The 27,693-nt window shown below is 55.2% G+C and overlaps 1 protein-coding gene across 6 annotated transcripts in view; it reads left to right on the forward strand.

The window, feature by feature from the left end:
• Positions 1-27,693, forward strand: part of TNS3 (tensin 3) — a 218,945-nt gene that overhangs the window by 11,380 nt on the left and 179,872 nt on the right. Inside the window, exon 1 of one of the 6 annotated variants that reach the window (XM_058725602.1) lies at positions 25,927-26,191. The exons of the other annotated variants lie outside the window; for them this stretch is intronic. Coding sequence (XP_058581585.1) covers positions 26,114-26,191 — 78 coding nt within the window. The 5' untranslated portion in view covers positions 25,927-26,113. Of the gene's footprint in view, positions 1-25,926; positions 26,192-27,693 lie in introns of those variants that run through there. 6 annotated transcript variants of the gene reach the window in all.

The raw sequence follows: 27,693 nt of genomic DNA on the forward strand, positions 1-27,693 counted from the left end.
AATGAATATTAACAAACCTGGCCAAATTTCGGAGAGCTGTTTCCATCTGCTGTGTGTATGCTTGCTGGCGGGAGCCCACAGCTCGCCGTTGGGATGAGGGACGGGGGCAGGGGGTACATAGCACCAGGCTGGCCTTGTTCGCGGGCCCTGTGGTCCCTGGTGTCTGCTGGCCCGTGTGCCCTTCTCTCAGTGGGCAGCTGGCCTCTCGAGGGCCATGGTGTGACTGCACTGCCTGGCTCTGTTTCCCTAGTGTGCTCGTGTGTCCCCCGCTTAAGGAATGACGTGGCGCATGTCACTTCACAGGCCCCAGGCTGGTGTCCGAAAATGGGCAGGAGGGGCACCAGTCCTTTGTCTGCTTGTCCCCTCCCTCACTCAGTGCTTTTGGGCACCTGATGTTTACTGCACCCCAGCCGAGCACCTGGTGCTCTTGACCCTCAGCACACTGAAGGGGTGGGGGCAGCTGGTCCACCGGATTGCTGGCTGTGTCTGCCTGGATGTGTTCCCCCGGCGCAGCTGCTGCCTGGCTGGCCCCCGCCCCCGCCCCCCAGCGGGCCCTGAGAGGTGTCCCCAGGCCCTGTGGGGTCCCTGCTTCTCTTCTTTCGGCTGTCCACTAGCAGGAGAGGTTACAGGCAAAGTCACCCACCGCGCTGGCAGGAGGGATAGGACGGAGCACATCCCCCCCCCCCCCCCCCCCCATGCACCTGCCCCCGGGGATGGTGCGGCTGGCCTCAGAGAGGGGCGCTCCTGTCCGGTTCACTGTGACCTCCCGTGTCCCAGGGACTGGAGGCCCAGTCTGGGGCTCTTTTTAAAATGTTTACTTAGTTCTTTCTTTCTTTCTTTCTTTCTTTCTTTCTTTCTTTCTTTCTTTTTTTCTTCCTTTTTTATTGAAGTGTAGCTGACATACCATGTTGTATGTTTCAGGAGTACAACATAGTGGTTCAACATGTATACCCATCATGAAGTGACCACTACCATAAATCTAGATATGATCTGTCCCATACAAAGTGCTTCGATTCTGTTACTATAATCCCTGTGTGGTGCATGGTATCCCAGCATCTTATTTTTTTGTAATGTTTATTTTTGAAAGAGAGAGAGAGAGAGAGAGAGAGAGAGAAAATGAGTGAGCAGGGGAGGGGCAGAGAGAGAGGGAGACACAGAATCTGAAGCAGGCTCCAGGCTCCGAGCTGTCAGCACAGAGCCCGATGTGGGGCTTGAACTCACTAACCCTGAGATCAGGACCTGAGCCGAAGTCGGACGCCCAACTGACCGAGCCACCCAGGCACCTCATTTTTTTTCTTTTGTAACTAGAAGTTTGTACCTTTTAATTCTCTTTTCCTATTTTGCCCATTCCCCACCCACTTCTTTCTGGCAACGACCACATTGTTCTCTAGAAGTCTGTCTGTGTTTTCTTGTTTTTAGATTCCGCATGTAAGTGAAATCAAATAGAATTTGTCTTCTTGTCTGACTTCATTTCACCTAGCATGATACCTTCTAGGTCCATCCATGTTGTTACAGATGGCAAGATTTCATTCACTTTTATGGTTGCGTAATATCCCATTGTGTACAAACACTGCCTCTCCTTTATCCATTCATTCGTCAATGGATGCTCGGGCTGCTTCCGTATCTTATCTGCTGTAAATAATGCTTCAGTAGACATAGGGGTGCATGTATCTTTTCTAATTAATGTTTTTATTTCTTTTGGATATATACCCAGAGGTAAAATCACTGGATTAGAGGGCAGTTCTATTTTTAACTTTTTGAGGAGCCTCTGTTCTGTTCTCCAGAGCGGCTGCACCAGTTTGCATTCCCACCAAGCAGTGCAAGAGGGTCCCCTTTCTCCACATCCGCGCCGACACCTGTTGTTTCTTGTGTTAATTTTAGCCATTCTGACAGGTGTGAGGTGGTATCTTCTTGTGGTTTTGATTTGTATTTCCCCGATGATGAGTGATGTTGAGCACCTTTTCATGTGTCTGTGGCCATCTGGATGTCTTCTTTCAAAAAGTGTCCGTTCATGCCTTCTGACCGCTTTTTTTTTTTAATGTTTAGTTTTTTTGAGAGAGAGAGAGAGAGAGAGAGAGAGACAGCGTGAGTTAGGGGAGAGGCAGAGAGAGAGGGAGACACAGGCTCCAGGCTCTGAGCTGTCAGCACAGAGCCCGACGTGGGGCTTGAACTCACAAACTGTGAGATCGTGACCTGAGCCGAAGTTGGACGCCTAACCAGCTGAGCCACCCAGGCACCCCATGTCTTCTGACCACTTTTAATTGGATAATGTGTGTGTGTGTGTGTGTGTGTGTGTGTGTGTGGTTGTATAAATTCTTTATAGATTTTGGATACTAATCCCTTATCAGACATGTCATTTGCAAATATCTCCTCCCATTCCGTGGTTGCCTTTTAGTTTTCCTGGTTGTTTCCTCCGTTGTGCAGAAGCTTTTTAGTTTGATGCAGTCCCACGTGTTTACAGTAGCTTTTCTTGCCCTTGCTTCAGGAGACTGTTCCCCAAAAATATCTCTAAGACCAATGTAAAGAACTTAATAGGAGCTTTATGGTTTTGGATCTCACTCAAGTCTTTAATCCACTTTGAATTTATTTTTGTGTTTGGTGTGAGAACGTGGTCCAGGTTCATTCTTCTGCATGTCGCTGTCCAGTTTTCCCAGCACCACTTGCTGAGGAGACTGTCCTTATTCTATTGGATAGTCTTTTCTGCTTTGTCATACATTCATTGGCCATACGATTGTGGGTTTATTTCTGGGTTCTCTATTCTGTTCCATTGATCTATGTGTCTGTCTTTGTGCCAGGACCACACTGGATCACTACAGCTTTGTACAGTTGACATGAACGACATGGTATGTCCAGTTTTGTTCTTTCTCAAGATTGCTTTGACTATTAGGGGTCTTCTGTGGCTGTCCATACACATTTTAGGATTCTTTGGTCTAGTTCCGTCTGTGAAAAATGCTGTTGGTATTTCACACTTGATCTTAGCCAAAAGACTGAGAAGCGATTGCTATTGCTATTTTGGTAAGGATTACATTGCATCGTAGATCACTTTGGAGTACGGACATTTTATCAATATCAATTCTCCTAATCCATGAGCATGGTATATCTTTGTGTTTGTTTGTGTCATCTTCAAGTTCTTTCATCAGTGTCTTATAGTTTTCAGTGTACGGATTTTTTTTACCACTTTGGTTAAATTTATTCCCAGCTGTTGTAAATGGATTATTTTCCTAATTTCTCTTTTTGATAACTTGTTATTGGTGTATAGAAATGCAACAGATGGGAATGTAAGCTGGTGCAGGCACTCTGGAAAACAGTATGAAGGTTCCTCAAAAAACTAAAAACAGAACTACCCTACGACCCAGCAATTACACTACTAAGCATTTATCCAAGGGATACAGGTGTGCTGTTTCAAAGGGACACATGCACCCCCATGTTTATAGCAGCACTATTGACAGTAGCCAAAGTATGGAAAGAGCCCAAATGTCCATCGATGGATGAATGGATAAAGAAGATGTGTGTGTATATATATATATATATATATATATATATATATATATATACACACACACACACACACACACACACACACACAATGGAGTATTACTCTGCAATCAAAAAGAATGAAATCTTGCCGTTTGCAACTACATGGATGGAACTGGAGGGTATTATGCTAAATGAAATTAGTCAGAGAAAGACAAATATCATATGACTGTACTTATAGGAGACAAAACAGATGAACATAAGGGAAGGGAAACAAAAATAATATAAAAGCAGGGAGGGAGACAAAACAGAAGAGACTCATAAATATGGAGAACAAACTGAGGGTTACTGGAGGGGTTGTGGGAGGGGGGATGGGCTAAATGGATAAGGGGCATTAAGGAATCTACTCCTGAAATCATTGTTTCACTCTATGCTAACTAATTTGGATGTAAATTAAAGAAAAAAAAGAAATGCAACAGATTTCTGTATGTTGATTTTGTATCCTGTGACCTTACTGAATTCATTCATTAGATCTGATAATTTTTTGGTGGAGTCTTAAGGGTTTTCAACAGATAGTATCATGTCATCTGCAAATAGTGACAGTTTTACTTCTTTTCCAATTTGGATCCCTTTTATTTCTTCATCTTGTGTAATCGCTGTGTCTTGGGCTTCCAAAACTGTGTTGAGTAAAAGTTGTGAGACTAGACATCCTTGTTTTGTTTCTTAGAGGAAAAGCTTTTAGCTTTTCACTGTTGAGTATGATGTTGCTGGGGCTTGTTATACATGGCTTTTATTATGTTGAGATATGTTCCTTCTATACCTACTTTGTTGAGAGTTTTTATCACTAGTGGATATTGAATTTTGTCAAATGCCTTTTCTCCATCTATTGGGATGATCATGTGATGTTTATCCTTCGTGTTGTTAACGTTGTGTATCACACTGACCAACTTGCAGATGTCCAACCATCTATGCATCCCTGGAATAAATCCCACCTGATCGCGGTGAATGATCCTTTTAACGCACTGTTGAATTTGGTTTGCTAGTATTTTTTTGAGGATTTTTGTGTCTGTGTTTATCAGGGTTATTGAACCGTCATTTTGTGTGTGTGTGTGTGTGTGTGTGTGTGTGTGTGTGTGTGTATCTTTGGCTTTGGTATCCGGATAATTCTGGCTTCATAGAATCAGTTTGGAAGCATTCCTTTCTCTTGTATTTTTTGGAACGATTTGAGAAGGATGGGTGCTAACTCTTTAAATGTTTGCTAGAACTCACCTGCAAAGCCTTCTCATCCTAAACTTTTGTGCTTTGGGAGTTTTTAAATTATGGATTCACTTTCATTCCTTGTAATAAGTCTGTTCAGATTTTCTGTTGCTTTGTGATTCAGTCTGGGAAGGTCGTATGTTTCTAGGAATTTGTCCAGTTTGTTGGTGTATAGTTGTTTGTAGCAGTCTCTCTTACTATCCTCTGCATTTTGTGATGCTGGTTGTAATGTCTCCTCTGCTTTTATATATTTGGACCTGCTCTTTTTTTCTTGATGAGTCAGGCTAGAGGTTTATTGATTTCATTTATATTTTTGGAGAAGCAGCTTGTAGTTTCATTGGTATTTAAAATTTTGTTTTAGTCTCAGTTTCATTTATATCCACTCTCATCTTTATCATTTCTTTCCTTCTACTAACTTAGGAGTCTGCTTGCTCTTCTTTGTGTAAAGTTAGATTGCTTATTGAGGATTTTTCACGTTTCTTTTCTTTTTTTTTTAATTGTTTTGAGAGAGGCAGTGAGAATGGGGGAGGGGCAGAGAGAGAGGGAAGGAGAATCCCAAGCAGGGTCTGTGCTGTCAGCACAGAGCCCAACACCGGGCTCGATCCCATGAGCCGTGAGATCATGACCTGAGCTGAAATCAAGAGCCGTGAGATCATGACCTGAGATGAAATCAAGAGTTGGGACACTTAACTGACTGAGCCGCCCATGTGCCCTGGGATTTTTCAAATTTGGCTTGTATTGCTATGAACTCTACTCTTGGAACTGCTTTTGGTTCATCCCATAGATTTTGGACCATTGTGTTTCCAATTTGGTCTGGAGTGAGTACTGCCTGGGGTGGGGAGGTCCTGGGTGCCCTTCACTGGGGCTGTCTTGGCAGGTGTGCTGGCGTTGCTGCGGGTATGGTCCTGGGGATACTGGGGTTCAAGGTGCCTAGGCTGTCGTGGTGGGACGGCTGGAGTTGGAGGGCATGTGGGTCAGAGGCTCCCGGTGTGAGCTTCACTGGGTTCACCTTGGTGGACTGGGTGGCCTAGAGCAGATGCGGGCTGGGTATGTCCCGAGGCAAGCCCTGCCAGGGCTACCGTGGTGGGATGGCAGGAGCTGCCGTGGGCTGGGGGCACGGGCTTGAGGGGGGCTCCCAGAAGGGCTGGCAGAGTGCCTGGACCCTGCTCACATCTGCACTAAGGGGAAAGGGGAAGATAAGAAGTGATCCTGGACGGGGCCTCCAACCTTGGAGAGAGTTCCAGCGATTCCTGGCCTGTTTGGCAGATGCTCCAGGGTTCGTATGTGGATCTCCTTCACTGATAGCCTGGTTGTCTCCTCGCGTCCCAGGGTGGGGAGTGTGCGCGGGATCTGCAGTAAGCTCCCTCCCTCCTGCCGGTTGCTGTGTGGGGAGCCGGTCCCCCGGCGCCCATGTCTCCCTGGTGTTCTTAGTGTGGTCCCTGTGCCCTTGGTTCTTCTTCAGGGGGAATGGCTCTGTGCACAGCTATAGAATTAGCGTGTCCATGGGGGAGGTGAGTTCAAGGTCTCCCATGGTGGCCTCTGGGCCCCAGAAGGCTCTCCTAACCCACAGAATCTTAATTCATTTTCATAATTCAATACCCTGCCAAGTTCCCAAAATGATTTGAAAAGCACACGGAAACAGATACAGAGGGATGAAATATTAAAAAAAAAAAAAAAATGCACGACCCAGAGAAACGATCTGACAAGACCGTGGAGCCTGCGGAAAGTCAGCATCTGGCAGGTTCGTCACGAAGTCCCCATGATCGCAGGGATTTGGCCGTGAGCTTCCTGGCAGCAGCGCGGGAAGGGAAACCATTGCTGTCAGTAGTTTTGCCATGTCCGTGAAATAAAACACAATGGATCACGCTAAAAGCAGATAACGTGAACCCAAGTTGATGCAGGGAGCGGAGGCGTTTCTGAGGCTGAGTCCTGAGGGAAACGCCTCTGGAGGGGCCCCCCCACACTGTCCACCCAACACGCTGGGGGAACACACGGGCTTGAACGCCCTTGGTGGCGGCCAAGGGCATTGGCCAGAAATGCGGGTCTGTGGGAGGAACGTTCCTAGGGATCCAGGTGTCCTGGATGCAAACATGGAACTGCACAGGGTGTCCCGGGACCACAGGAGAACGGACTCAGCCTTCCAAGGGCCACAGAGGTGGCCATGTGCATTCCCTGCTCTGCCCTCCGAGCGGTGCATGCCTGCGATGGCTTCCCCAGGGTGCCTTGGGGGCCGTGCTGCCACAATTTGACACAACGGGCTCGAACACGGCTGGCTTGGTGAGTCCTCGCAGAGACCCTCGTGTGGCTGAGCCGTCTTCCTCTGAACCTGACATGGGCTGAGTCTGTTCGGCGGAGCGCATGTTCTCCTGGCCACGCGCCAAGTGTGGTGGGTGACGAGGGAGGATGATACTGATATTCTGTGGATTATAATTCAATTTAAAAGCTGTTTGGGGGGCACCTGGGTGGCTTAGTGGTTTAGACGTCTGACTCCTATCTCGGCTCAGGTCATGATCTCGCGGTTCGTGGGTTCGAGCCCTGCATCAGGCTCTGTGCTGACAGCTCAGAGCCTGGAGCCCGCTTTGGGTTCTGTGTCTCCCTCTCTCTGCCCTTCACCCCCTCATACTCTCTCTTTCTTTCTCTCAAAATAAATAAACTTAAAAAAAAAAAACGCTGCCTTTGCTAAGACTGCATTTCACTGTAACTTGGAAATGTGTCCAAATGGAGATGGGCGGGCAGGATATATAATGCACATGATTCTGAAGACCGTTTAGAAAAGGGCTGACTGTCTCCCTGATGGTTTTCGTTTCAGTTACACGCAGGTGACCTTCGGATGTATTGGGTTACAGAAAATACATCATTACAGTCGACATCACCTGCTTCTTTCTGAAATGTCATCACTGTAAAGTGGGAGACACTTCTGTGGCTCTCGTGGCGTGTCAGGCGGGCAGGCGGGTCCAGGGGTGTCCTGATGTGCTGACGCGGGGCAGAGGAGGTCACCGGTGCTGGAGGAGACGTGCCCAGCCTCTGATGAACAGGCTCTATCCTGTGCATGGGCTCAGGTCCCATGGGAGGGGCAGGTGGGAGGCGCGTCAGGAGCTGCTCTTGGTGACCGCGGTGACACTTCGGGGCCTGCATCCTGGGCATGTTGAACACCGGCTGCAGGTCTCAGCTTGGACATGATGGAACTTTCTCAGTGCCTTCCTGTGGCTTTGCTGCCGGGAAGGTGGGGAGGAGGGTGTCCTCGGGATTCTGGGAGTTGGGGGTCCCTGCTGTTCTGGGCAGTCCTTGTCCCCTGTCCCCCCAGTCCTGCTGCTTCCACGGAAGTTTTCACACTGACCGGACAGTGCCGTTGCCACATTGGCCACATTCCTTTGTTTATTCGGGGGGCTGGTCAAAGGGAGAGAGGTGACTGTTCTCTGCTGGTCCCCGACACGGCTTAGCAGGATGTTCCCGTGGGGACATACTTTCTGAGCATCCCCGAGGCCACAGCTCTCCTTCAGGAGACACAGGCCGAGCGTCCAGCTCCATGGTGGCCACGCTCTGTGACCCGGGCCCGGGCGCTGACCCCCAGTGTCCTTGTGGCAGTGGTGTGAGGTTTGGTGAAGTCACGTGGAGGTGAGCCCACAGTCCCCACGAGCGGACACGAAGGTCAGAGGTTAGGGGTCGGCCTGAGGGGCCACGTGTGGCAGGAGCAGAGGGAGGCCTGCCATGGGGGGCAGGGGAGGCAGCATTCAAGGGGTTCCCCTAGGGGCTTCTGGAAGGGCTGTGATGTCAGGAGGCTGGGAGTCAGGACAGGAGCCTGTGGAGCTTGGGCAGGGGACTCGAGGCACAGTCCTCAGACGCCAGTCAGCAGAACCGAGCCTCCGGACTTGGGTTCCTGCTGGGCCTGCGAGGCTGTGTGTGTGTGGACGGCTGCCTTTGGAGATTTGTGGCTTCATCAGGCAGCCAGGGCACATGTGAGGACAGAGGTCAGGGTCAGCTGCCAGGCCTGCCTCCTTCTAGTACCTGAAGTTCTTGTCTCCTCATCCACCCGAGCCTCAGTTTCCCTGACTCTGCACCACGGTGGCTGTCACCGCACCAGCTGTGTTTGCCAGTATGAGCCACGGCGTGGAGTGTCGTCCCCTAAGCTTTGGGAAGGGGCTTTCTGAGCTGGGGCTCTGCACCCCCGACAGTGAGCGTGGTCTTTGTTTGCGTGAGGGCTGCCTTTAGGAACAGTATTTGGGGGCACCAGGGGGACTCAGCGTCCGACTCTTGGTTTCGGCTCAGGTCATGATCTCACGGTTCATAAGTTTGAGCCCCGATTCGGGCTCTGCGCTGACGGCGTGGAACCTGCTTGGGATTCTCTCCTTCTCTCTCTGCCCCTCCCCTGCTCTCTCTCTCTCTCAAAAAAAAACCACACTAAAAAAACCAAAGTGCAAACAGTATTTATGATGACATTTTCGATCACTCTCCAAAGCAGGAATGTAGCCCTAAAACCAGCATGCTGGACCTCACCTCTCCCCAGTTTGCCCTCCTCACGCCTCCCCCCCATCCTGCCCGCATTTCCTCTCTCTGCTGGTCGCCTAGTCCGCATCTTTTCCTGTGCCCTCCTGGCGGCTGGTCCTTCTGTGTCCACCCCCAGCAGCTCTGTCCGCACTGGCGGAGGGTGCTGGGCGGAGGGCGGAGGGTGGACGGGGACAGAGATGGAGAGATGGCCTGTGGGGGAGCCGCCTCCAGGCCCTGGTGACCTGATGCTAGGACAGGTCAGGTGTCACGCCCTGCCCTGTGTTGCCAGAGGCCTCAGGCAAGGAGAGCTGGAAACTGACAGGTCTTGCTGGGTCATGGTGGTTATCATGACGGGAAGGTCAGCTCCCCGCCCCAGCCCCTGGGTCTCCATTCTTGGTGCGTGGCCCTGGGGTCTGAGTCACCGCCTGTGCCGGAAGGTCCTTGAAGCTCACCAGATGGTTCACATCATAATGTTGCTTCTGCCTCCCTGGGGGATGTCCGCCCCCGTTACTAAAATCCGAGCATGTGTCCCCAGTGTTTCATATTAATGGAAGGAGGCACTCGACGTGGGACTTGAAAGGTCAAGGGAGCAACTCCTGTGAATGGAAGTTGGGCGTTTGCCTCTTGGGGTCCTTCAAGCTCCCAGGTGGCAATTTGGGCTGTGGCAGGTTTCCAGTCGTTTTCCCACGCCCCGGCCCGTGGACGGGCTCCTGAAAGCCCCCTCCTGACCCCCTGTCTCGGGCATAACCTGCAACCCTGTGAGGAAGGTGCTAGGCTGGGTTTTCCTGCTGGGTGTGTGCAAGGGACAGAGACGTTGGGGCCGGGAGAGCCCCAATGTCTCTGCCCTTTCCCTGTGCTGTGTGGTATTGGGGTGATTCTGTCCCAATTTGTCTTTTCTTTTCTTTTTTCTTTTTTTAAATTTTTTAAATGTTTATTTATTTTTGAGAGAGAAAAACAGAGCAAGAGCAGGGGAGGGGTAGAGAGAGAGAGGGAGACACAGAATCTGAAGCAGGCTCCAGGTTCCTAGCTGAGCTGTTATCAGCACAGAGCCCCACATGGGGCTCGAACTCATGAGCCGTGAGATCATGACCTGAGCCGAAGTCAGCCGCTCAACTGACTGAGCCCCCCATGCGCCCCAGTTTTTCCAGCCAGGAAACAAGAGCCAGTTGAAATCTGCAAGTGGGTGATGCTGGAGTGGCATGAATGAACCCCGCCTCTGTAGGATGAAACCCTGGGCCTGTTCCCCCACCCCTCCGCCCTCACTGCAGGGGAGGGGTGCTCTCTGGGCTGAGGGACATTTCTGGGGGAGTCTGGGAGCGCCCGGGGGGAGGGTGTGGATCCTTTGCGAGCATCCAGTGGGCCTGAAAGGACGGGGAGCTTTGCTTTTGGCCGCTGGCTACGAAAAGCAAAGAAAAACAGAGACAGGGAGCCGGCGCATTCCTGGCGGGGCCTGTGGGGAGCTGGCCCAGCCTCTTTGATCCGGGTGCCTGGGCCTGCAGCGGCTTGCTTCCAGCACATTCCCTTTCCTTGTGATGTCGGGGTGCCCGCGCTCTGGCTGGAAGCACTTCTCCTATCTGCCTGCAGGAAGCGTCGCCCCTGTGCAGCCCAATGACTTGCTGGGGCCTCCTCCGTGCCGTGGGAGTGGGCCACAGACAGACAGATGGACCGAGGGGAGAGGATGTCCTGAGGGCCTGGCCTGCTCACTGCCCGCCTCCTACCCGGGCCTTCTGAAAATAGGGCACCTTTCAGTTTGTAGGCTCTCTCCGGAAAATTCCATGATGCCGGCTTCGGAACACGGATGCCACCCTTTCATGCCCGCCTCGCGGCGTCCCGGGTGGAATGATTCTTTGTTGGAGGGAGGGTTTGCCCCAGGATGTTACAGCATCCCTCCTACCTCCTCCTTCCCAAAGCTCGCGGCCGCCCCAGTGATGACAATGAAAACAAACAAGGGTCCCTCATGTTTCCAGATGCCCTTGACGTGCCCGCTGATGCTGGGCAGAGCCGTCCGTCCTTGAGAAAATGAACTGGGAAGAAAACAATGACGTGGCAGTCTGGTCATGGTCCATCGTGGACATCCATTTCCTGTTGTTGCAGGATTAAAGCATGGAAGGCTTTGGCCAGGCAGAAGATCTGGGTTAAAGTGGCCCGTGTTTGGGTGAAAAGATTGCCTTGGGAGCTCAGAAAAGGTCGCTTTGCAAGCTCAGAGTAAGCGGGAGTGAGTCATGGTGAAGGTGACGGTGTTGGGGTCAAGGTGACGGTGGCTCCTGTTTGTGGACGGCCCCTCAGGGGCCGCGTGGGCGTTCCGTGTTCCTTGTTCCTGTCGGGAAGAAGCCCGGGGAGAGGAAAGTCTACCCATCTCTTGAGTAAGGTGCTGGAAACTTTCCCAGACGCATCGAGCCCGTGGTTGGCTCCAGACCTTTCTAATGAGGGTGTTCTCCTGGGGTCAGTCTCTGGATCGGGGTCCATCACGGTGCTCTGTCCCCTGCCCACTCGCCCTTCTGCTCTCGGGTGGCCTTCCTGGAGCGCTCTGCATGGGGACAGCCCTCTGAGCCGCAGCCTGCCCCCCTCAAGTGAGGACCGCGCCCTCCGCACCGGAACCCACGGGGGCCATGCCTGCCGCAGGGGCTGAGCCCGCACAGGAGCGCTTGTGGGGGGAGCCTTGCCCTTTGGGTCTGGGGACATGGCAGATGGTCCAGCCTGGGGTCTGCGCTGAATCGCCTCAGACATCTCGTCCTGTCCCCCTCTGGTCTTGTCTGCGAGGGAGGCTGTGGCTTTGCTCTGCTGGGGAAGGGGACCTAGAGGTACACCTGTTGACAGCTGCTCCTCTGGAGAAGGGGACCTGGAGATACACCTGTTGACAAGAGCAGCTGTTTCACGGCAGGGCCCAACGATGGGGGTCACACAAAGAAGGTCAAGCACCAAACAGTAATCACACCCTTGTGGGCTGTGCAGAGCATCCCGTGATGACCCAGGATGCTCTGGGACGGGCTGTGAGTGGGACATGGTGTCGTTGGGGGGCAGAGGGGCTGCAGACGGCCAGGGGAGACCCCATCTGGGGGTTATGGCCCTTGGTGTCCAGGACAGGCATCCAAGACCAAGAAGGAGGCCTCAGGGTCTCCGACTTCAGTTTCATTAAATGAAAGGAATTTTTAAAAGATCACATCCTGATTGAAAAGCTTCTCCAGGGGCGCCTGGGGGGCTCGGTTGGTTGAGTGTCTGACTCTTGATTTTGGCTCAGGTCGTGATCTCACTGTTCAGAGGATCGAGCCCCATGTCGGGCTCTGCGCTGACAGCACGGAGCCTGCTTGGGATCCTCTCCCTCTCTCTGCCCTTTCCCCTCCCCCAAATAAATAAATAAATAAATAATAAAAGCTTCTCCAGAATCTCCTACAGAGCTGCCCAGTGCCCAGTAGTCCGTGGGGTATACACGCTGTGTATGGCTGCACGTGCACGCACACCCACGCGGTGTATAACTGCACATACAGGCACACACGTGTTATGCGTGTATGTGCACACGCGTACACGCAGTGCTGTGTATATGTGTACACGTGGGCATGCATGGTGGTGCGTGCACACACGCGTGTACCATTACATAGATGTGTGGGTGCATGCTTGTGTGTGTGTGTGTGTGTGTGTGTGTGTGTGTACGCCTGTTGTGGACTTCTGGAACGGAGGCCGGGAGAGCAGGGATTTTTTTCTATTTTCCCAGGCAGGCTGTTTCTCACGCTCCCTCACGAGCTGCGCTGTAGACTGGCTTCCGGGCTTGGCAAGATGAACGGGAACGCATCTTTAAGTAGTTCTTTTATTTGTCAAATCCCTGCTATTTTGTTAGAATCTCTCTTACAGCCTAAATAGCCTCGGGGGAACAGTACTAAAAAAAAGCAATGCGTTGGGTGTGTCGGAAAAATGTGCTGGGGGTGGGGTGCCTGCAGACACACGCTGGCTGCCCCATTGCAAGGTCTGTGGAAACGTTCCCCGTCCTATGACACAGGCCGCGGCCACGATACCTTGGAGAGGCGGGGGAAGGGGGGCGGGGAGAGGAGGGAGCCCCGGCGCCCCCAGAAATTGCTGTTTCCTTGGCACAGATCATTGTGGAATCCGCCCAGCTGCCCACATACCATTCTGTGTTTCCTCCCAGTAACAAGCAGAGATCAATCTTCGTTATTGTGTCTCTTCTGCGAGGAGAGGATTAATGTTTACATAATGATTCCAACTATGGATTTGCTCACAGGCTCCTTCTTCCTTGTCTGTGGGATGTGTCCCCTGGACTAGGTGCTGGGGACACCGTATCCTCCTGGTGGGTGGACTTCGGGTGCCTCCCGCTGTCAATGGTGTGGTCACCCCTTGGCGCCTGGTGCTTCTGTCTCAAGAGCCCTCAGTTGGGCCCGCAGGGGTGCGGTGGTCGGGCCAGGAGCACGGACAGATTTTGTGGCTCTCCGGACAGATCACATAGGGTCAAATCACTTTCCAGGCGTGACCCCAAGTCACCGCCGGCCCCTGGCTGAAGTTCTGGACGCTGACCGCAGCTGTGCGGAGCCCCGCCCCATATCTCCCCATCCCTCATCCATCCCTTCTGCCCATCCCCAGGCCTCGTGATCTCACGAGTGCCGTGTGAACACCGCAGTGGGACGGGACCATCCTGTCCATGGCTGTCCACCCCCCACCTGCCTCTGCCTCTCCCCGGACACCTGCCCCCGCCTGGTGCCATCCGTGAGCCACCTTGTCCCCGGCCAGGGGCATTGGGTCGCACCCTGCCACCCCTCCATCCCCTGTCTCTTGGTCACAGGGCAGCCTGAGGAACCTTTTTAAACATTTCAAGTCACATCATGGCATTCCTTTGCTCAGAACCTTCCAAGTGGTTCCATTTCTGTCTGGGTTACAAACCAAGTCTTGAGCAGGCTCTGCTGGGGAGACCTGTGTGGACTTTTGGTGGTCACATGCCCCCAAACGGAAGGCAGAACGGAGACCAAAGCACAGGGTGGGCTCCCTGCCAGGAGGAGCCAGACGCAGCCTCTAGGCCGGGCCCTCAGAGTGAGGGGTGTGTGGGCTGACTGTCCATCCTGTGCACATTGATGTTAGATAGTAATAGGGACCTGAAGGAAAACGTGGTGGAAGGCGGAGCCAGCGTGGGCAGAGGTGGTGGACTGTTTCCACAGGGGGTCAGGCAAGGCCTGAGGGGTTGTGCTTTGACTGACAACGGGAAGTTGTAGTTGTATGTGGGGGGGGGGGGTTGGGCGAAGCACGTGTGCAAATGTCCTGAGGCAGCAGCTAGCCCAGCAGGTTAGAGAAGAGCTGGGAGGCAAGCAGGTCCGGGTGGGCAGGGGCTGGCTCAGGGGGTCTATGGGCCCAGGACACCGGGTTTTTTTTGTTAAAGGGGTCCTTGCAAAAGCTGGGGAGTGCCAGAGGGTTGTCATGTCCTGATCCCTGGTTACGACGATGCATCTAGCTGGCCTGCGGATGAGGAGACAGTCAGCTTGCTGGTGCCTGGAACAGGGTGGTGGTCCTGGACACCAGGGCCATGTTTGGGGAGAAAATCCAGAACTCTGACTGGGAGGGCTGAGGTTAATGCTGCCTTTGGGACAGCCCAGTGGGGGTGAGGAGTGGGTGGTACCCAGAGCTCAGTATTCAGGAGGAAGGGCTGGAGGGGACAGCAGTGGGGCGTGTGCAGGGGAGGGTCCAGGACACTTAGTGGTGACCAGGGGCAGAGGGCCCCCAAGGGGAACTAGGGCCTGTCTGGTGCGAGGGGAGGGTCTAGGACACGGGGTCATGGAAACCAGGGAGGAAGGAGCCGTCAGGTACCTCTGACAGGAGCAGAGTCAGTTGTGGGTGTGACCGCGGTGGCTGGTTGGGGACAGGTAGGAGCTTTGGTGGGCTGTTGTTGTGGGTCCTGGAGTGAACGGGACGGTGGGTAGTGGGCACTGTAGCCAGCAGCAGGGAAGGGAGGTGCGGCCAAGGAGGGCTGTCTTTAAAGCTGGGATGTGCGTCTGCTGGGGGACGGTAGTGCAGGGAGGAAGAAGCTGGTGAGGACCTTGGGGGAACGAGAGCTGGGTCCCTCGGGGGCGGGGGGCTGGACTCCAGGCAGGAGGCAGCCTGCTTTGTGTTCATTTCGGGGCATAGCTGCTGAGGGTGTCCACGAGCTGGGTGGCCTGCACTTGGGGCAGCAGCTGAGCTCCTGTGTGCGTAGAACAGAGCGGCTAGGGGCGCTTGGGGGGCTCAGTTGGTTACGCGCCCGACTGTGGCTCAGGTCGTGATCTTGCAGATCGGTTCGTGAGTTCGAGCCTTGCATTAGGCTCTATGCTGTGAGCTTGGAGCCTGGAGCCTGCTTGGGATTCTGTCTCCCTTTCTCTCTGTCTCTCCCTCGGTCATGCTCTGCCTGTCTCTCTCTCAAAAATAAACAAAACATTAAAAAAAAGTTAAAAAAAAAAGGGGGGGCACCTGGGTGGCTCAGTCAGTTGAGTGTCTGACTTCAGCTCAGGTCATGATCTCACGGTTTGTGGGTTCGAGCCCCTCATTGGGCTCTGTGCTGACAGCTCAGACCCTGGAGCCTGCTTCAGATTCTGTGTCTCCCTCTCTCTCTGCCCCTCCCCCACTCATTCTCTCTCTCTCTCTCTCTCTCTCTCTCTCTCTCTCTGTCTCTCAAAAAAAAGTGTAAAAAAAAAAGAACAGAGCAGTTATACACCCACAGGTGCCGACCACAGAGGGTGGTGGGTGGTCAGAGGAGTGAATGAGTGAATGAGTGAATGAATGAATGCAGCATCCCCATGGAGAGGTTTCCTGGAGTCCACACTGAGCCCTCCTTGTGGGCGGTGACCTTGGCTTGTGCCCCTGACCTTCCCCTTTCTGACCTGGTGCATAGCAAGTACACAGTCTGGACCTGGCCACCTGGTAGAAGGACAGGTGTCCCCGTGCCCCTGTGCCCATGCGGGGGAGACCCCGAGAGCTGGAGGACAGCCTCTGAGCCCACACTTAGGGGAGTCCTCCTGTGAAAGCATGGGGGCCCATCTTAGCCCCAGAGCCCATGAGCTCTGAAGATTCCTGCCCTGAATGGCCCTTAGTCCTCAGCGCAGCCAGAGTCCTTCTGACCCCTTGGAGCTGCCTCAGTCCTTCCCACAGGCATTTCCGCAGGTCCCCACCAGTGCCTGTCTCCACCCCTGCTGCTCCCTCCCTTGGCTACAAGCCTCCCTGTTTTCGCAGGGGTCAAGTCTAACCTTGAGCCCAGCCCCCGGCGCCTCCGGGACCACCCCTCCTAGGGCGCTGTCTTCCCTTGGTCCCTCCCACATAGTAAACTGGGGAGCGGATGATGGGTGGGTGAATGGTCGTTGTGAATCACTGTCCGTCAGCTAATCAGAAATCAAAGGGCAGCAGATACAACATGGGTGTGACCGCAGGGTGTGGCCTCCAGTGACCGCCACCTTCAAACCTGGTCTGTCTTTATTGACCCACAGTCAGTTACCTGTGCGGCCGGTTATGTGTCTGCCCCCGCGGGGTGGTGGGGGGGACGCTCCGGGACACCAGCCACATGCCGTGCTGCTTCTGTGCGATGGGCACAGTGATGCCACAGGAGAAGCCCGGTGCTGACTGGTGCTGACGTGGAATAGCCCATCCTAAGGGAGGGTGGGGAGCAGGATGGATCCTGTGCTGTAACATACTCTCTAACTTCTGAATTTGTACTTTTGTAAGCCCAAGCCCAGAATGCATGTGGGCTCTTTTCCTCTTTAATGGTTTTGTTAAACCTTCCTTCGTCTGGGTCTTTTAGCCACGGAAGGAAGTCAGTAAGGCAATTCACGGTCATTTCTACCCTTCTTTCCCACTAGATGTACGTTGGCCGGTAGATTTTCTGTTCTCCCAAAATGAACTGATTAAAAACTCTTCTGACCTTTATCGTTACTTTTCTAGAATTGAGGTTTAATTGATGTATAACGTTGTATTAGCGTCTGGTGTGCAACATAGTGGTTCGGTATTTGTATATATTGCAAGATGGTCACCATGGTAAGCTTTGTTAATGTAAGCCATTGTAGCTGGAATCGATTTCAAGTTCATCTGCCAGATGATGTCATTGTGACGTTGGACTTTGGTTTCCAGGGCGTAACAGGCTCATGCTTGGTGGCCTTGAATGAAATGATGGCATTTGGGGCACTTTTGTAAATGGCTGCTCCTAGATCGTTAAGAACCAAGCCTGAAATTCATCTAATTGTGATTATTAAGATTTGTAGATTGAATGCCTTCTAGATGCGTAAGTTGAGTGAGAAAGCACTTGAACCAAAACTTAAGAATTTTTTTCATGTATCTTAGCTGTAAAAATGAGAGTGTTGGTTGGTTTTAAGATCTGGTAACTCCAGGGTGAAAATAAATTTATTTATCGTATAAGCGTTATGACTCTAATACAGAGCATTCATTTGAAAATCAAAGCTTTTAAACTTGTCAAAAGTATAGAATGTAAAAGCTTTATTTATTAACTCGAAGATTTTAAAATTATAAATGCAACATGACTGACCTTTCTGGAAGTGGGGGGACAGACAGCAGTCCCCGGCAGACGCACCGCCCAGCCCCCATGGGCTGATGCTCGAGGGCCCTGGAGCCAGCAGGAGCCAGATGAATGAAAAGCTGTCCCCAGGGAGGCTCAGTCCAGCTCAGAACAGTGAGGCCTGGGTCCCGCGTGAATGACAGAGGCCATCCCTGGACGGTGGCTCAGGTGGGAGACTGATCAGTGACCATTTAGCCTTAGCGAGGCTATGGGCCATGAGAACTGGGCGAGTCCCCATCTGTGGTAAGAACAGGCTGCCTTCTTCGGAAATTCAAACCTCAGGATTTGGTTATCAGCTCCCTTTGGGCAGGGGGCCAGGTGGGCTCACAGCTTCTCTGTGAGGGAGAGAGAGAAGATTCCTGGCCTCCCTGGGTTTGAGGGGCACCAGGTACCAGGGGAGCGGTCCCAAAGTCCCCATCTCCCCCGACCCCCAGCCCTGCATCATCACCTGCCCAGGAATAAGAATACGGACTCACAGTGACAGCAGTCAACACAAACCGCTTTGGCCTTTTTAAAAACTTCAGAAATGGGTCAACAGTGACACTTCCTCAGACGCCTCGACTTTATCTTTCTGTTGTTTGTTAAGGGCCTGACTCTCTGAGTGAGGGGGAGGAAGGCATGTGGAGTCAGCCCCTTGGACTGGTGGAGGTTGGTAGTGATGCTGCCGTCCCTGTCGGCAGGTGAAGAAACTGGCCCAGAGTGGTTGCTAGCAGACCTGTGGACACACAGCCAGCAGCAGAGAGGGTCAGGGCGCAGCCTAGCGCGGTCTCGTCTGCGTCTGTGTGGCCTGTGTGGGTCCATCCTCCTGGGGCGTGATGCTCCAGGCCACGGGGGACAGCAGGGCGTGTGCTGGGGTGCCAGGTGTCACCGGCTGCAGATCAGACGCCTATGGGTGGGCCGAGGGTAATCCGAGGGTGTTCCAGACGCAGCTTGGTGACCCAAGCGTGGCGGGGGGAGGGGGGCGCTGTCCGCCTGTCCCGTACCGCGAATCCTCATCCTCACAGTGGGATCCAGGCCCCCGAGCCGGGGAGGGGCGGCCGGGGGAGGCGTACGGGGGGCCTGGAGAGCTCGAGGGCTGCTGGGCCGTGCGCTCCTGCGGATGGGCAGCGGGCCTGGGTCCCCTGTTCTTACACCCGCCTGGGGAAACGCACGGGTTTGGGGCTACCCAGGCAGTGGGGCAGGTTCACTTCCCGGAGACTCCATTTACCTCCGAGAAACGGGAGATCGCGTCCCCCAGAACCGGCCTGCTGGGGGACGGAGAACGTCCAGCCACAGCTGGCGTATTGAGACCCGCCACCAGGCCTGGACAGGGACCTCGATTTTCCTTGGTGGGACATAGAACTAGCTCTGAGATCCGTCAGCTTGCTGGCAGTGGGGAGCACTGTGGAGGGGGGGGGGCGTACCGAGAGCCTGGGTTTGGGGGAGGAACTGAAGGGTCCCATCCTGCATTCATGGGCCTGGCGGATTTGCTCAGAAACTAGCTGATTCCGGGGGTTTCCTTGTACTTGGAGGCAGTGTCGATGCGGAGAGCATCGGGGAGCGGAGGCCAAGTCCCCAACCCCCCCAGCCTTGTCTCCCCGTGCTCAACAGAGGCTGCTCGCTGGCCCCCCGCCCGGCCTCCAGGGTAACTGGGACAGGATGGGGTGGCTGCGGGCTTGTCCGCCCTGGGTCTGCTCCATGGGGACCGTGAGTGCCGACCAGAGGCCAGGGCACTCGGCCTCAGGCAGGCTGTGGGTGTGGGTGGCAGAGAGGCTCCCCAAGGGCCCCCAGCTCCCCTTCCCCTGGGCCATCTCTGTGCAGAGGCAAGAACACTTGGTGTCTGTTTCCTTTCCCGTCCGGCCCCTCCTGCAGATGGACTCCCGGGCGGGGGTCCGCTGTCACCTGATGAAGGATGTGCTCTGTGCCCGTTGGGGTGGACGCAGGGAAGAGGCGCCCAGTGGGGTTTGCTTCTGCCTTTTCGGTTTGCATTTGAGGCCGTGACGTCCGCTGGGCAGGAGCCCGCACACCTCAGGGCCAGGCGTCCGTGGTGCTCGGGGGTCTGTGCAGCCTCCCCGCCCTCGTGTCCCCATCTTGGGCAGGTACAGCAGCAAGGACACCTCCCTGCCTCGCCTGGCCCCTCCTCTGTCCTCCCATCCTGTCCTCATCCCGGTCGCCACGTGGCGACAGGAAGAAGTAGTCTGGGCGGCTGGAGCCTGCGTGGGGGGGCAGCGGCCCTGGATCCACCTCCCTTCGTCCCAAACTTCTAGTTCTTTCCTGAAGCAGCTGCTGGTTTGGAGCAGGATGGGGGGGGGAGGGCATATGCCTGCACCTCGGAGGTCGCCATTGTAGCAAAAGTGCCTTTTCCGTGCTTTTTGAGGGTGGGTAGGACACACACGGGGGACGTGAGAATAGGTGCTCACACTCTCCACATCAGCAGAAACCTTTGTGCTGAGGGTGTCAGAGGTCACCACCTTGCTTCTGGAAGAAGCCACCAGACGTGGGGAGTGGGCTGTGAGCTCTGGCAGGGAGTCACTTGGAAGACACTTTGGTTACCGGGCTGTATGGCCTCCGCCAGGCCAGGGGACTCCCCATGGGGTTCCTGAGCACCTGCTGTGACTTTCTCCAGAAAGGCAGGTGTGAAGGACAGAGCCTGGAGAAGGAACCCCTGACGGTTCAGCGCCCTCCTGAGTAGGTCACACCTGCTGCTTTAAGCATCTTCCAGGGTCAGGCTCTAAACACACAGCACTTCAGTCTGATCCTGTCCCCCGTGTCCCGGGGGGTCACGCATCTGTGCTCCTTGGGGGACACTGCAAGCCAGCTCTCTGTCTCTCCTGGGTCCCCATGCATCTCTGGATACCCTGGGACTCAGTTTCTCCTTCTGTCCAGCGGCCTGTCTTCTCCCCCTCCTGGTACTGTCTGGGCACAAGCTGTGTCACTAGCAGTGAGAGGGGCATGTGGGGCTTCCTCAGTGATGCCGAGTCAGGAAGAAGTGGACTGTGGGTAGCACCCCTCAGGGCCCACTGGGTCATGCCACCCTCCCGTGGGCAGCACAGAGCAGGGGGAGCAGGGAAAGGAGGAGAAGGAAGGTCCTGAGAGCCAGGCCTGTGCTGGAGGAGGCCCAGGTGTGAGACCAGCCCCCAGCATGGCCGGCGTCCCTGCCTCCGCACGAGGGGAGAAGGCTGTGCCCAGAGGTCGCTGCAGATGAGAGCTGCCAGCCGCTCGCTGGCCTCAGAAAACCCTGGGCCTGGAGCCTCTAACATCATCAGAGGCCAAGTGCTTTTCAAAGTGCCGTAGGTGGCTCTGGGAGACTCCCTGGCACTCAGGGTCATCGAGCCATGGGCCAGCTGTGGACTGGCAGGGACCAATGCCTGGCCTGTGACAGTCTCATGTGTGCTGGGGAGGGGGGTGAAGACACGAGCTGTCTGCCCAGAGTGCTTGGTGGGCCCCCTGCAGGACCCATCCAGGATCCATCCAGTCCCCGGGGGCCGCAGATCTGGGGCCCTACACCCCCGTTCGGGTCAGGGTCGGTCTGTGCCCTAGAGCCGAGCTCTCACGGGGGACGGGTCCCACCAAAGTCTCGGTCGCTCTGACCCTGTGCCGAAGGGGCGTGGCCAGCCTTCTCTGGCTGGCTCACCCTTTGCCCCGTTACAGTGAGGGGAGGTACTCTGAGACCATGCACCCACCTGCAGAGGGGGACCGTGACTGAACGGCAGGTGATGGGTTTCCTCTCCAAGCTCCCATGACGTGTGGAAGCTGAACTTTACACTTATGCCCCGCCCCCCAGTTATCTCTGAGCCTGTCCCCCCTTGTCCTTCCAGATGAGGAGGTGCCTCGAGACCACGTGGGCACCTCATTGGACCTTCAGGGTGCTCCCTCATCTCTACCAGCAGGACTCCTGGGTCCGACTTTATTCCCGGTTGTCATCACTGTTTATTTTGATGTTCAGTTTGTGTCTGGTCCTGCCAGCCTCTTCGGGGCTGCTCTCGTGTCCTCGAGACACGGCCCCATCATTCTGTGAGCGTTCCCTTACTTTCTGGCAAAAAAAGCCGCAGAATAAAAACAAGGTATTGTAGGTTCGTTTTTACTGTCCCTGACTCACACCTGAAATCAGCCATGTCTGCGAGGAGCCCTGGTTTCTTTTACCGGGAAATACGATTATTCTACTCTACTCTACTCCACTCTATTCTATTCAACTTTATTTTATTCGTTTCTACTTTATTTTACTTTATTTTAATTCTATTCTTTTCAACTTTAGTTTATTTCATTTCTAAAGTTTACTTATTTTGAGAGAGAGAGGGAGAGAGAGAGAATCCCAAGCAGGTTCTGAGCTGCCAGTGCAGAACCGATGTGGAGCTTGAACTCACGAACCGTGAGATTACAACCTGAGCTGAAACCCAGAGTCAGATGCTTAACTGACTGAGCCCCCAGGCGCCCTGGGAAGTAGGATTTTAAATCGAGTCCTGGGTGCCGGGTGTGGCCACTGCTGTTGGGGGCTGCTTCCTCGCCGTGGACAGAGCTGGGGTGTGGGGTGATGCATGTGCGGGTGTGGATGTGTGTGTGTGTGCACACTGACATCAGTTTTCATTTCTGTCTGTATCTGTGTCTCCATGGAAACCACCGGCCAGACCAGCATCCGATTCAGGCCTGCAACACGGCGTTTCCTGACTCTTCCTGTCCCCGTTAGCGAGGGATGGGCTCTGCTCTTCTTGCCCTCGATGCCTCCCTGGTCCTTCCTCCTATACCGCCTTCCTCCATGTCCTCGCTCCCCACACCCCTCCCCGGTCCTCACATCCAGCAGCTTCCTGGCCCTCCCCTCCGACCTGCCTCCCTCTGCCCTCACTGCAAACTGCTGCACCGTGGGGCCCCCGGGACCCGGTATTCATGCAGCTCCTGTCTCCCCACTGATGCTGGGGTCAGGCCCCCCTGCGACAATATGGCCTGGGACCAGGCTCTCCACCCCCACACTGGTGCTCATCCCCTGGCCCGACCTTACTGCCACCCAGGTCCCTTCAGTTCACTGAAATGCTGTGTGCTGTGACCTTGCTCTGGTCCCTGGCTCTTTCCTGTTTGGGAAACATCTGACGTTCCCGCGAGTGGACCCACGGCCCCTCGGGCACCTGTGGGGGTGTTTCTGCCATCGGGGGTAGCGGTGGGCATTCTCCCAGACATGCCAGGCACACAGCGGCTCCATCAGTGTTTCTGGACGGCTCTGTAAGTGTGTGGGTGCGGGGGTGTGTGGGGAGCAGACCCCACTCCCACCCTCCCCCAGGGAGCCCCGAATCCTGTGTCGGCATTGGCCTCGTCCTGGGCTCCCGTCCCCAGTCCGGTCTTGGCTTCCGGTCTGACTCCCAGCACTGCAGTTTGCCCTTGCGGTGTGGACCCTGGAGCCCCTGAGGTCTGTCCTCTGCAGGCCGGAGGTCAGGGCCTGGCCTGGCTTCTGGGCTCCCCAGCACCCCCAGACTCCGCTGCCCCCAGACCCCACATTTCAGCTGGCTTCCGAGGGGGCCAGACGGTGAGCTGAGATGGACGGAGTAGCTGGCCTTGACGTCATGGAAATGCAGCGAAACGGGTTTTTTTCATTCCTGCCCAGCATTTATTGCCCCCGCTTGTGTTGTGTAGAAAACCCCAGACGGAGGTTAGACCCTGCAGGCCCAGGCCGAGGCTCAGACGGCCACGCTGCAGAGTCAGGCCCACGGCTGAGGTGGGCTTGGGTGTGAGGGGTGGTGTGCAGTTGGGGAGGCCGTGCAGGAGATGGGTCTTGGGCTGAGCCTGGAAAGGCTGTACTTTCCACTCAACAAAGGAGAATCAGAAAACTCTGGGAAGCCCTGAGGGGGGCCCCAGCACCCGCCAGGGCACAGAGCCCAGGAGCCTGGGTCTGGGAGACGCTGCAGGAGGGCCCGGGGAAGGGGGGCTGGAGCAGTGGCCAGCCAGCAAAGTGGGGAGCCACGGCGGGGCTCCCAGTGTCGTGTGCTGGGGGGACTCACTTGGGCTGTCATGTTCTGGACTCGGACCCAAAGCCCCTGGTCTCATCTGTTGATTCTCACCTACTGCTTGTCACCCGTGACACGTACCACGTACGTCTGACCCACGAGTAGTACTAAAGTGCACTGATGTTTTGAATGATGGACTTTTCAAATGAGAGGGGTTTTGGGGTGTCCCTTTGAACACAAGAGCATCTTGGGCATTGGAGCTCCTGAGCACTTGCTGGCCATTTGCAAGGGGTCCTCTGCCCCCTACAGAGTGTGGAGCCCTGCCTCCAGGTCAGGGAGCCTGACCACGTTGGGGGGCACCTGCTGGTGGCTGGGGTTCACCTCTGCTGGGTCCATGGGGAAGGCTGGAGGCAGATCCAGCTGGTTTCTGGAAAGAGTGTTTTCAGATAGCAGAATGATGTGCTTCCAGCTCAGCCCCTAGACGCTGGTTGGCACCCCATCTTGTATTAGATGGCGGGGAATCAGAAACAAGTTCGGCACAGATGGCACCTCAGGTCCCGCGTCCCTCAGTGGGGGAGAAGGACGTATAGTAGACACAGGACTGAGAGGGTTGCCTGGGTGGCTCAGTCAGTTACGCGTCCAACTTCAGCTCAGGTCATGATCTCGTGGCCTGTGGGTTCGAGCCCCGCATCGGGCTCTGTGCTAACAGCTCAGAGCCTGGAGCCTGCTTCGGATTCTGTGTCTCTCCCTCTCTCCCTGTTCCTCCCCTGCTCGTGGTCGGTCTGTCTCTCTCAAAACTAAATAAACATTCAAAAAAAAATTTTTTTTAACAGAAACAGGACTGAAAAACGTTTGCAAAAAACACAAGTCTGAATGCGGCCCAGAAAAATAGTGATAAATGAATCTTGGAAATGAATGAATGAATGAAGAGAGGCTTAAGCTGAGTGGGAGCCATGAGAATAAACAGGTGTCTGCATACGAATGGCGTGATGCTGTTTGTATGTTCCTGTTGTTGTTGTTGTTGTTGTTGTTGTTGTTGTGTGTGTGTGTGGCTGGAAGTCAGAGCTTTGCTGTTTCCCTGCAGAAACAGGAAGATGGGTGTTCAGTGCCGGAACCCAAGAGGTTAATTCTGGCCTTGAATCCGCGGCTGGAATTCGCACATGTGTTAGCCATAAAGGCCTAGCTCTAGCCCACCCCGACTGCTCCCGGCGCTAAGGCATTGGAGTTGCTCACGGAATCAGAGATGTGAAACAGAGTGTTAGAACCACGCAGGGCTGAGCTGTGGTGTGTGGGGGGTGGGGGTGGGGGTTAGGATGGCTCTTGGGCTGGGCACAGAGGCAGGCCAGTGAGCTGAGATCCACTGCTCCACAGTGACAGCCGTGTCCCCTCAGTCCCGTGGAGGCAGGTGGGGGGGTTCTGGCGAGCTTAGGAAGCGAGCTGTTCTGTCCGTGCATCCAGCCTGGCTCTGGGCTGCCCTTCAGGCTAAGTGACCCTTCCACTTTCCAGGTGTCCGGCTTCCTCTTCCTGTGACATTCTGCCCGGACCCTCCGGGTCATCTTCACCTCCCACGCTTGGGGTTTTAAATTTCTTTCTAAAGCCGCAGAGCCAGAGAGGAAAGCAGGACTCTAGAAAGCGGGATGTGACTGTCCAGCAGCTGGATGGTCCCGAGGATGGTGAGGCGGGGAAGAGAGCAGGGATCCCAGCCCCCCAGCTGTGGAAGGACCCCAATCATTAGCTGCGAGCTTGCTGGGACCCCCACGTGGTCCTCAGCCATCTCTAGCAGGGAGGGCTGCCTGCTTTCCTCGCTTGAAGAGGTGCACTGGAAAGAGAACCTTTCTGTGTTGGAATTTTCCTTCTTTCTACCCCAAACGCACTGTTGGTTAGCTGCGCAGACTGCCCTCAATACTGAGCATTACAGATGCAGGTTTAGTGAACGACACTCAGGATTTTAAAATTCTGGAAGCCTGAGAGCCGGCAGGTTTGATGTTAAGCCCCTGGGTTGGCATTCTCTGAGAGGTCTGAAATCCTAGCCAAGCTGACCTCCAGCCAAAGGCGTGGGTAATCAAGTCTGATGGCAGCGGAAGGTTTGCCCCCCAGCCCTGCCCGGGGAGGCGTTTCTTCTCCACTTTGCCTGCGTTTGGCTGAGAAGCCTTTTGCCTGCTCTGGAGCTGCGGTCTGGGGCGGGGGAGGGAGGGCTAATTCGTGTCAGATGGAGGGGCGCCCGGGGGACCGTGTGCTCGCTCGCCTGGCTTTTGTTCCCGGCGTCTGACTCCTGACGGTAGAGTGGACGTGGAGGTGCCGGCTGCGTCCTTTCGGGGCTCCGGGGTCCAACTTTTCCTGGGACTTGCAGGTGTAGGGGCCCTGGAGGCATCCCAGCCCCGCTCGGGCGTGGGAGAGGGGACAGCGCCCGCCGCGGCCGACCTCGCGGGGCCGGGCTGTGCTCTCTGCGGGCGCCCGGGCGGCCATGCGGCTGCGCGCCTTGACCTCGGGGCCCCCTGGAGGGTGCGCGCGCGGGGCCCGGGCGCGCCGGCACCGGCGCCAGGTGAGTGGGTGCGGGACCGCAGGAGCGCGGGGCAGAGGGGGAGCTGCGGCTCGGGCTTCTTGGAGAGGGGGAGCGGGGCGCTCGGAGCTGGGAGCGAGGGCGCGGGGCGGGGGGAGCGCTTTGAGACCGGTGCGCGCGCGGGTGGAAGCGTGTCCGTGCGCCCACGTGCGTCCGTGCGCCCGTGGCTGTGCGCTCCCGTGTGTGCTCGCGTGCACCTTCCCGCATGTTTCTGTGTGCACGCGCGTGAGTACCTTGTGTGCGCGCGCAGGGGGCCCCTAGCGGGGATGCCAGCCCTTGCCTGGTGGGAGGCGGGGGCCCTGGTGAGCCCACGTGGAGTGGGGGGCGGTTCAGGGTTAACTCTCCAATCCAGCTGCCTCTCGAACCCGTTTCCGTGGACTCCTTTTCCCGAGTGGAAGTAGGACACTGGTCGTGACGCAGACCTGAGGAGCAGCGCAGGTTTCTTTCAAAGGGAGAGGGCCGCTGGCCCTGTGCTGATGTCGGGGATGCGCTAGCATGTTGCCAGAGTGCAAGGTCACCGGGGCCACATTGCAGTCCGTGGTGCAGGGGACAGTCCTCCGCAGCGTTGGCATTGGACCCAGCAGATGCCCCCAGAAGGTTGAGCACCCCTTTCTTTGAGTCTAATGGTTAGGCATTTAGTGCATTCTTTTTCCCGGAAACTTTTCTAAGGTTCTGAGAAAGCAGAAGTCAAAATGTCAGCCGCTTTGAGTCATTTTGGGTTGCCCTCCATTGCGATTTTCAGTTTAGCAGCCAGGCACTCTTGCTGGGAAGCTTGGGGGCTGTGTGTAGTGTGCTGTGCGGAAAGGGCATCTGTCTGGACGCCTGTGATCTGTGGCTGCCATGGGGTGGAAACCTCGGTGGGCGGCTTTAGGGGCCACTGTGTCCCTGCAGAAGGGTTTTGTGGCCCATGAACTTCAGGGTCAAGTTGGTTCCCGCGTCTGCTGGCCAGAATGGCAAGTACCAGAACTCACCCCGAGATCCTCTTTTCCAAGAGGAGAACAGCTCAGGGTGTGCTGATTCAGCCTTTGTGAGGGTCCCTGCCTCGCTACTGTAACATTAGCCCCCTGACCGTAGGGAGAGGTCTGTGCAGTTTTGCACTTGCGTAGAGCAGAGCAGAGGGTTACCCTTCCCCGCTCATGTGGGGCTTTCCTTGCTCAGCTTTGCAGAGATTTTTCTGTCTGAAAAGAGACTTCACAATCAAGAGCGGCACTAATTACTGGGTACCCCTCGGGGAGTCCTCGTGGACCGGGCAGCCCTGCTCGCTGCCCTTCCAACTGTCTGCTCCCGACAATTAAATGCAATTTAGATTCCTGAACCCGAGCTTGCTAAACGCAGCAGCACTGAAGCCTCCCCTCCCCCGCGCACCCCGCGGCCCCACCTCCCCTGGAGAAATGAAAGCAAAGTATCAGGTGAAAACAAAGGCAGTCTAATCCCGTCTAGCTCATTTCACAATGGAGATGTTATGTACAGATGAAGCGTGAGCA

Source organism: Neofelis nebulosa, chromosome 4 (genome assembly GCF_028018385.1).
Source record: "Neofelis nebulosa isolate mNeoNeb1 chromosome 4, mNeoNeb1.pri, whole genome shotgun sequence".
In the NCBI taxonomy this organism is placed as follows: Eukaryota; Metazoa; Chordata; class Mammalia; order Carnivora; family Felidae; genus Neofelis; species Neofelis nebulosa.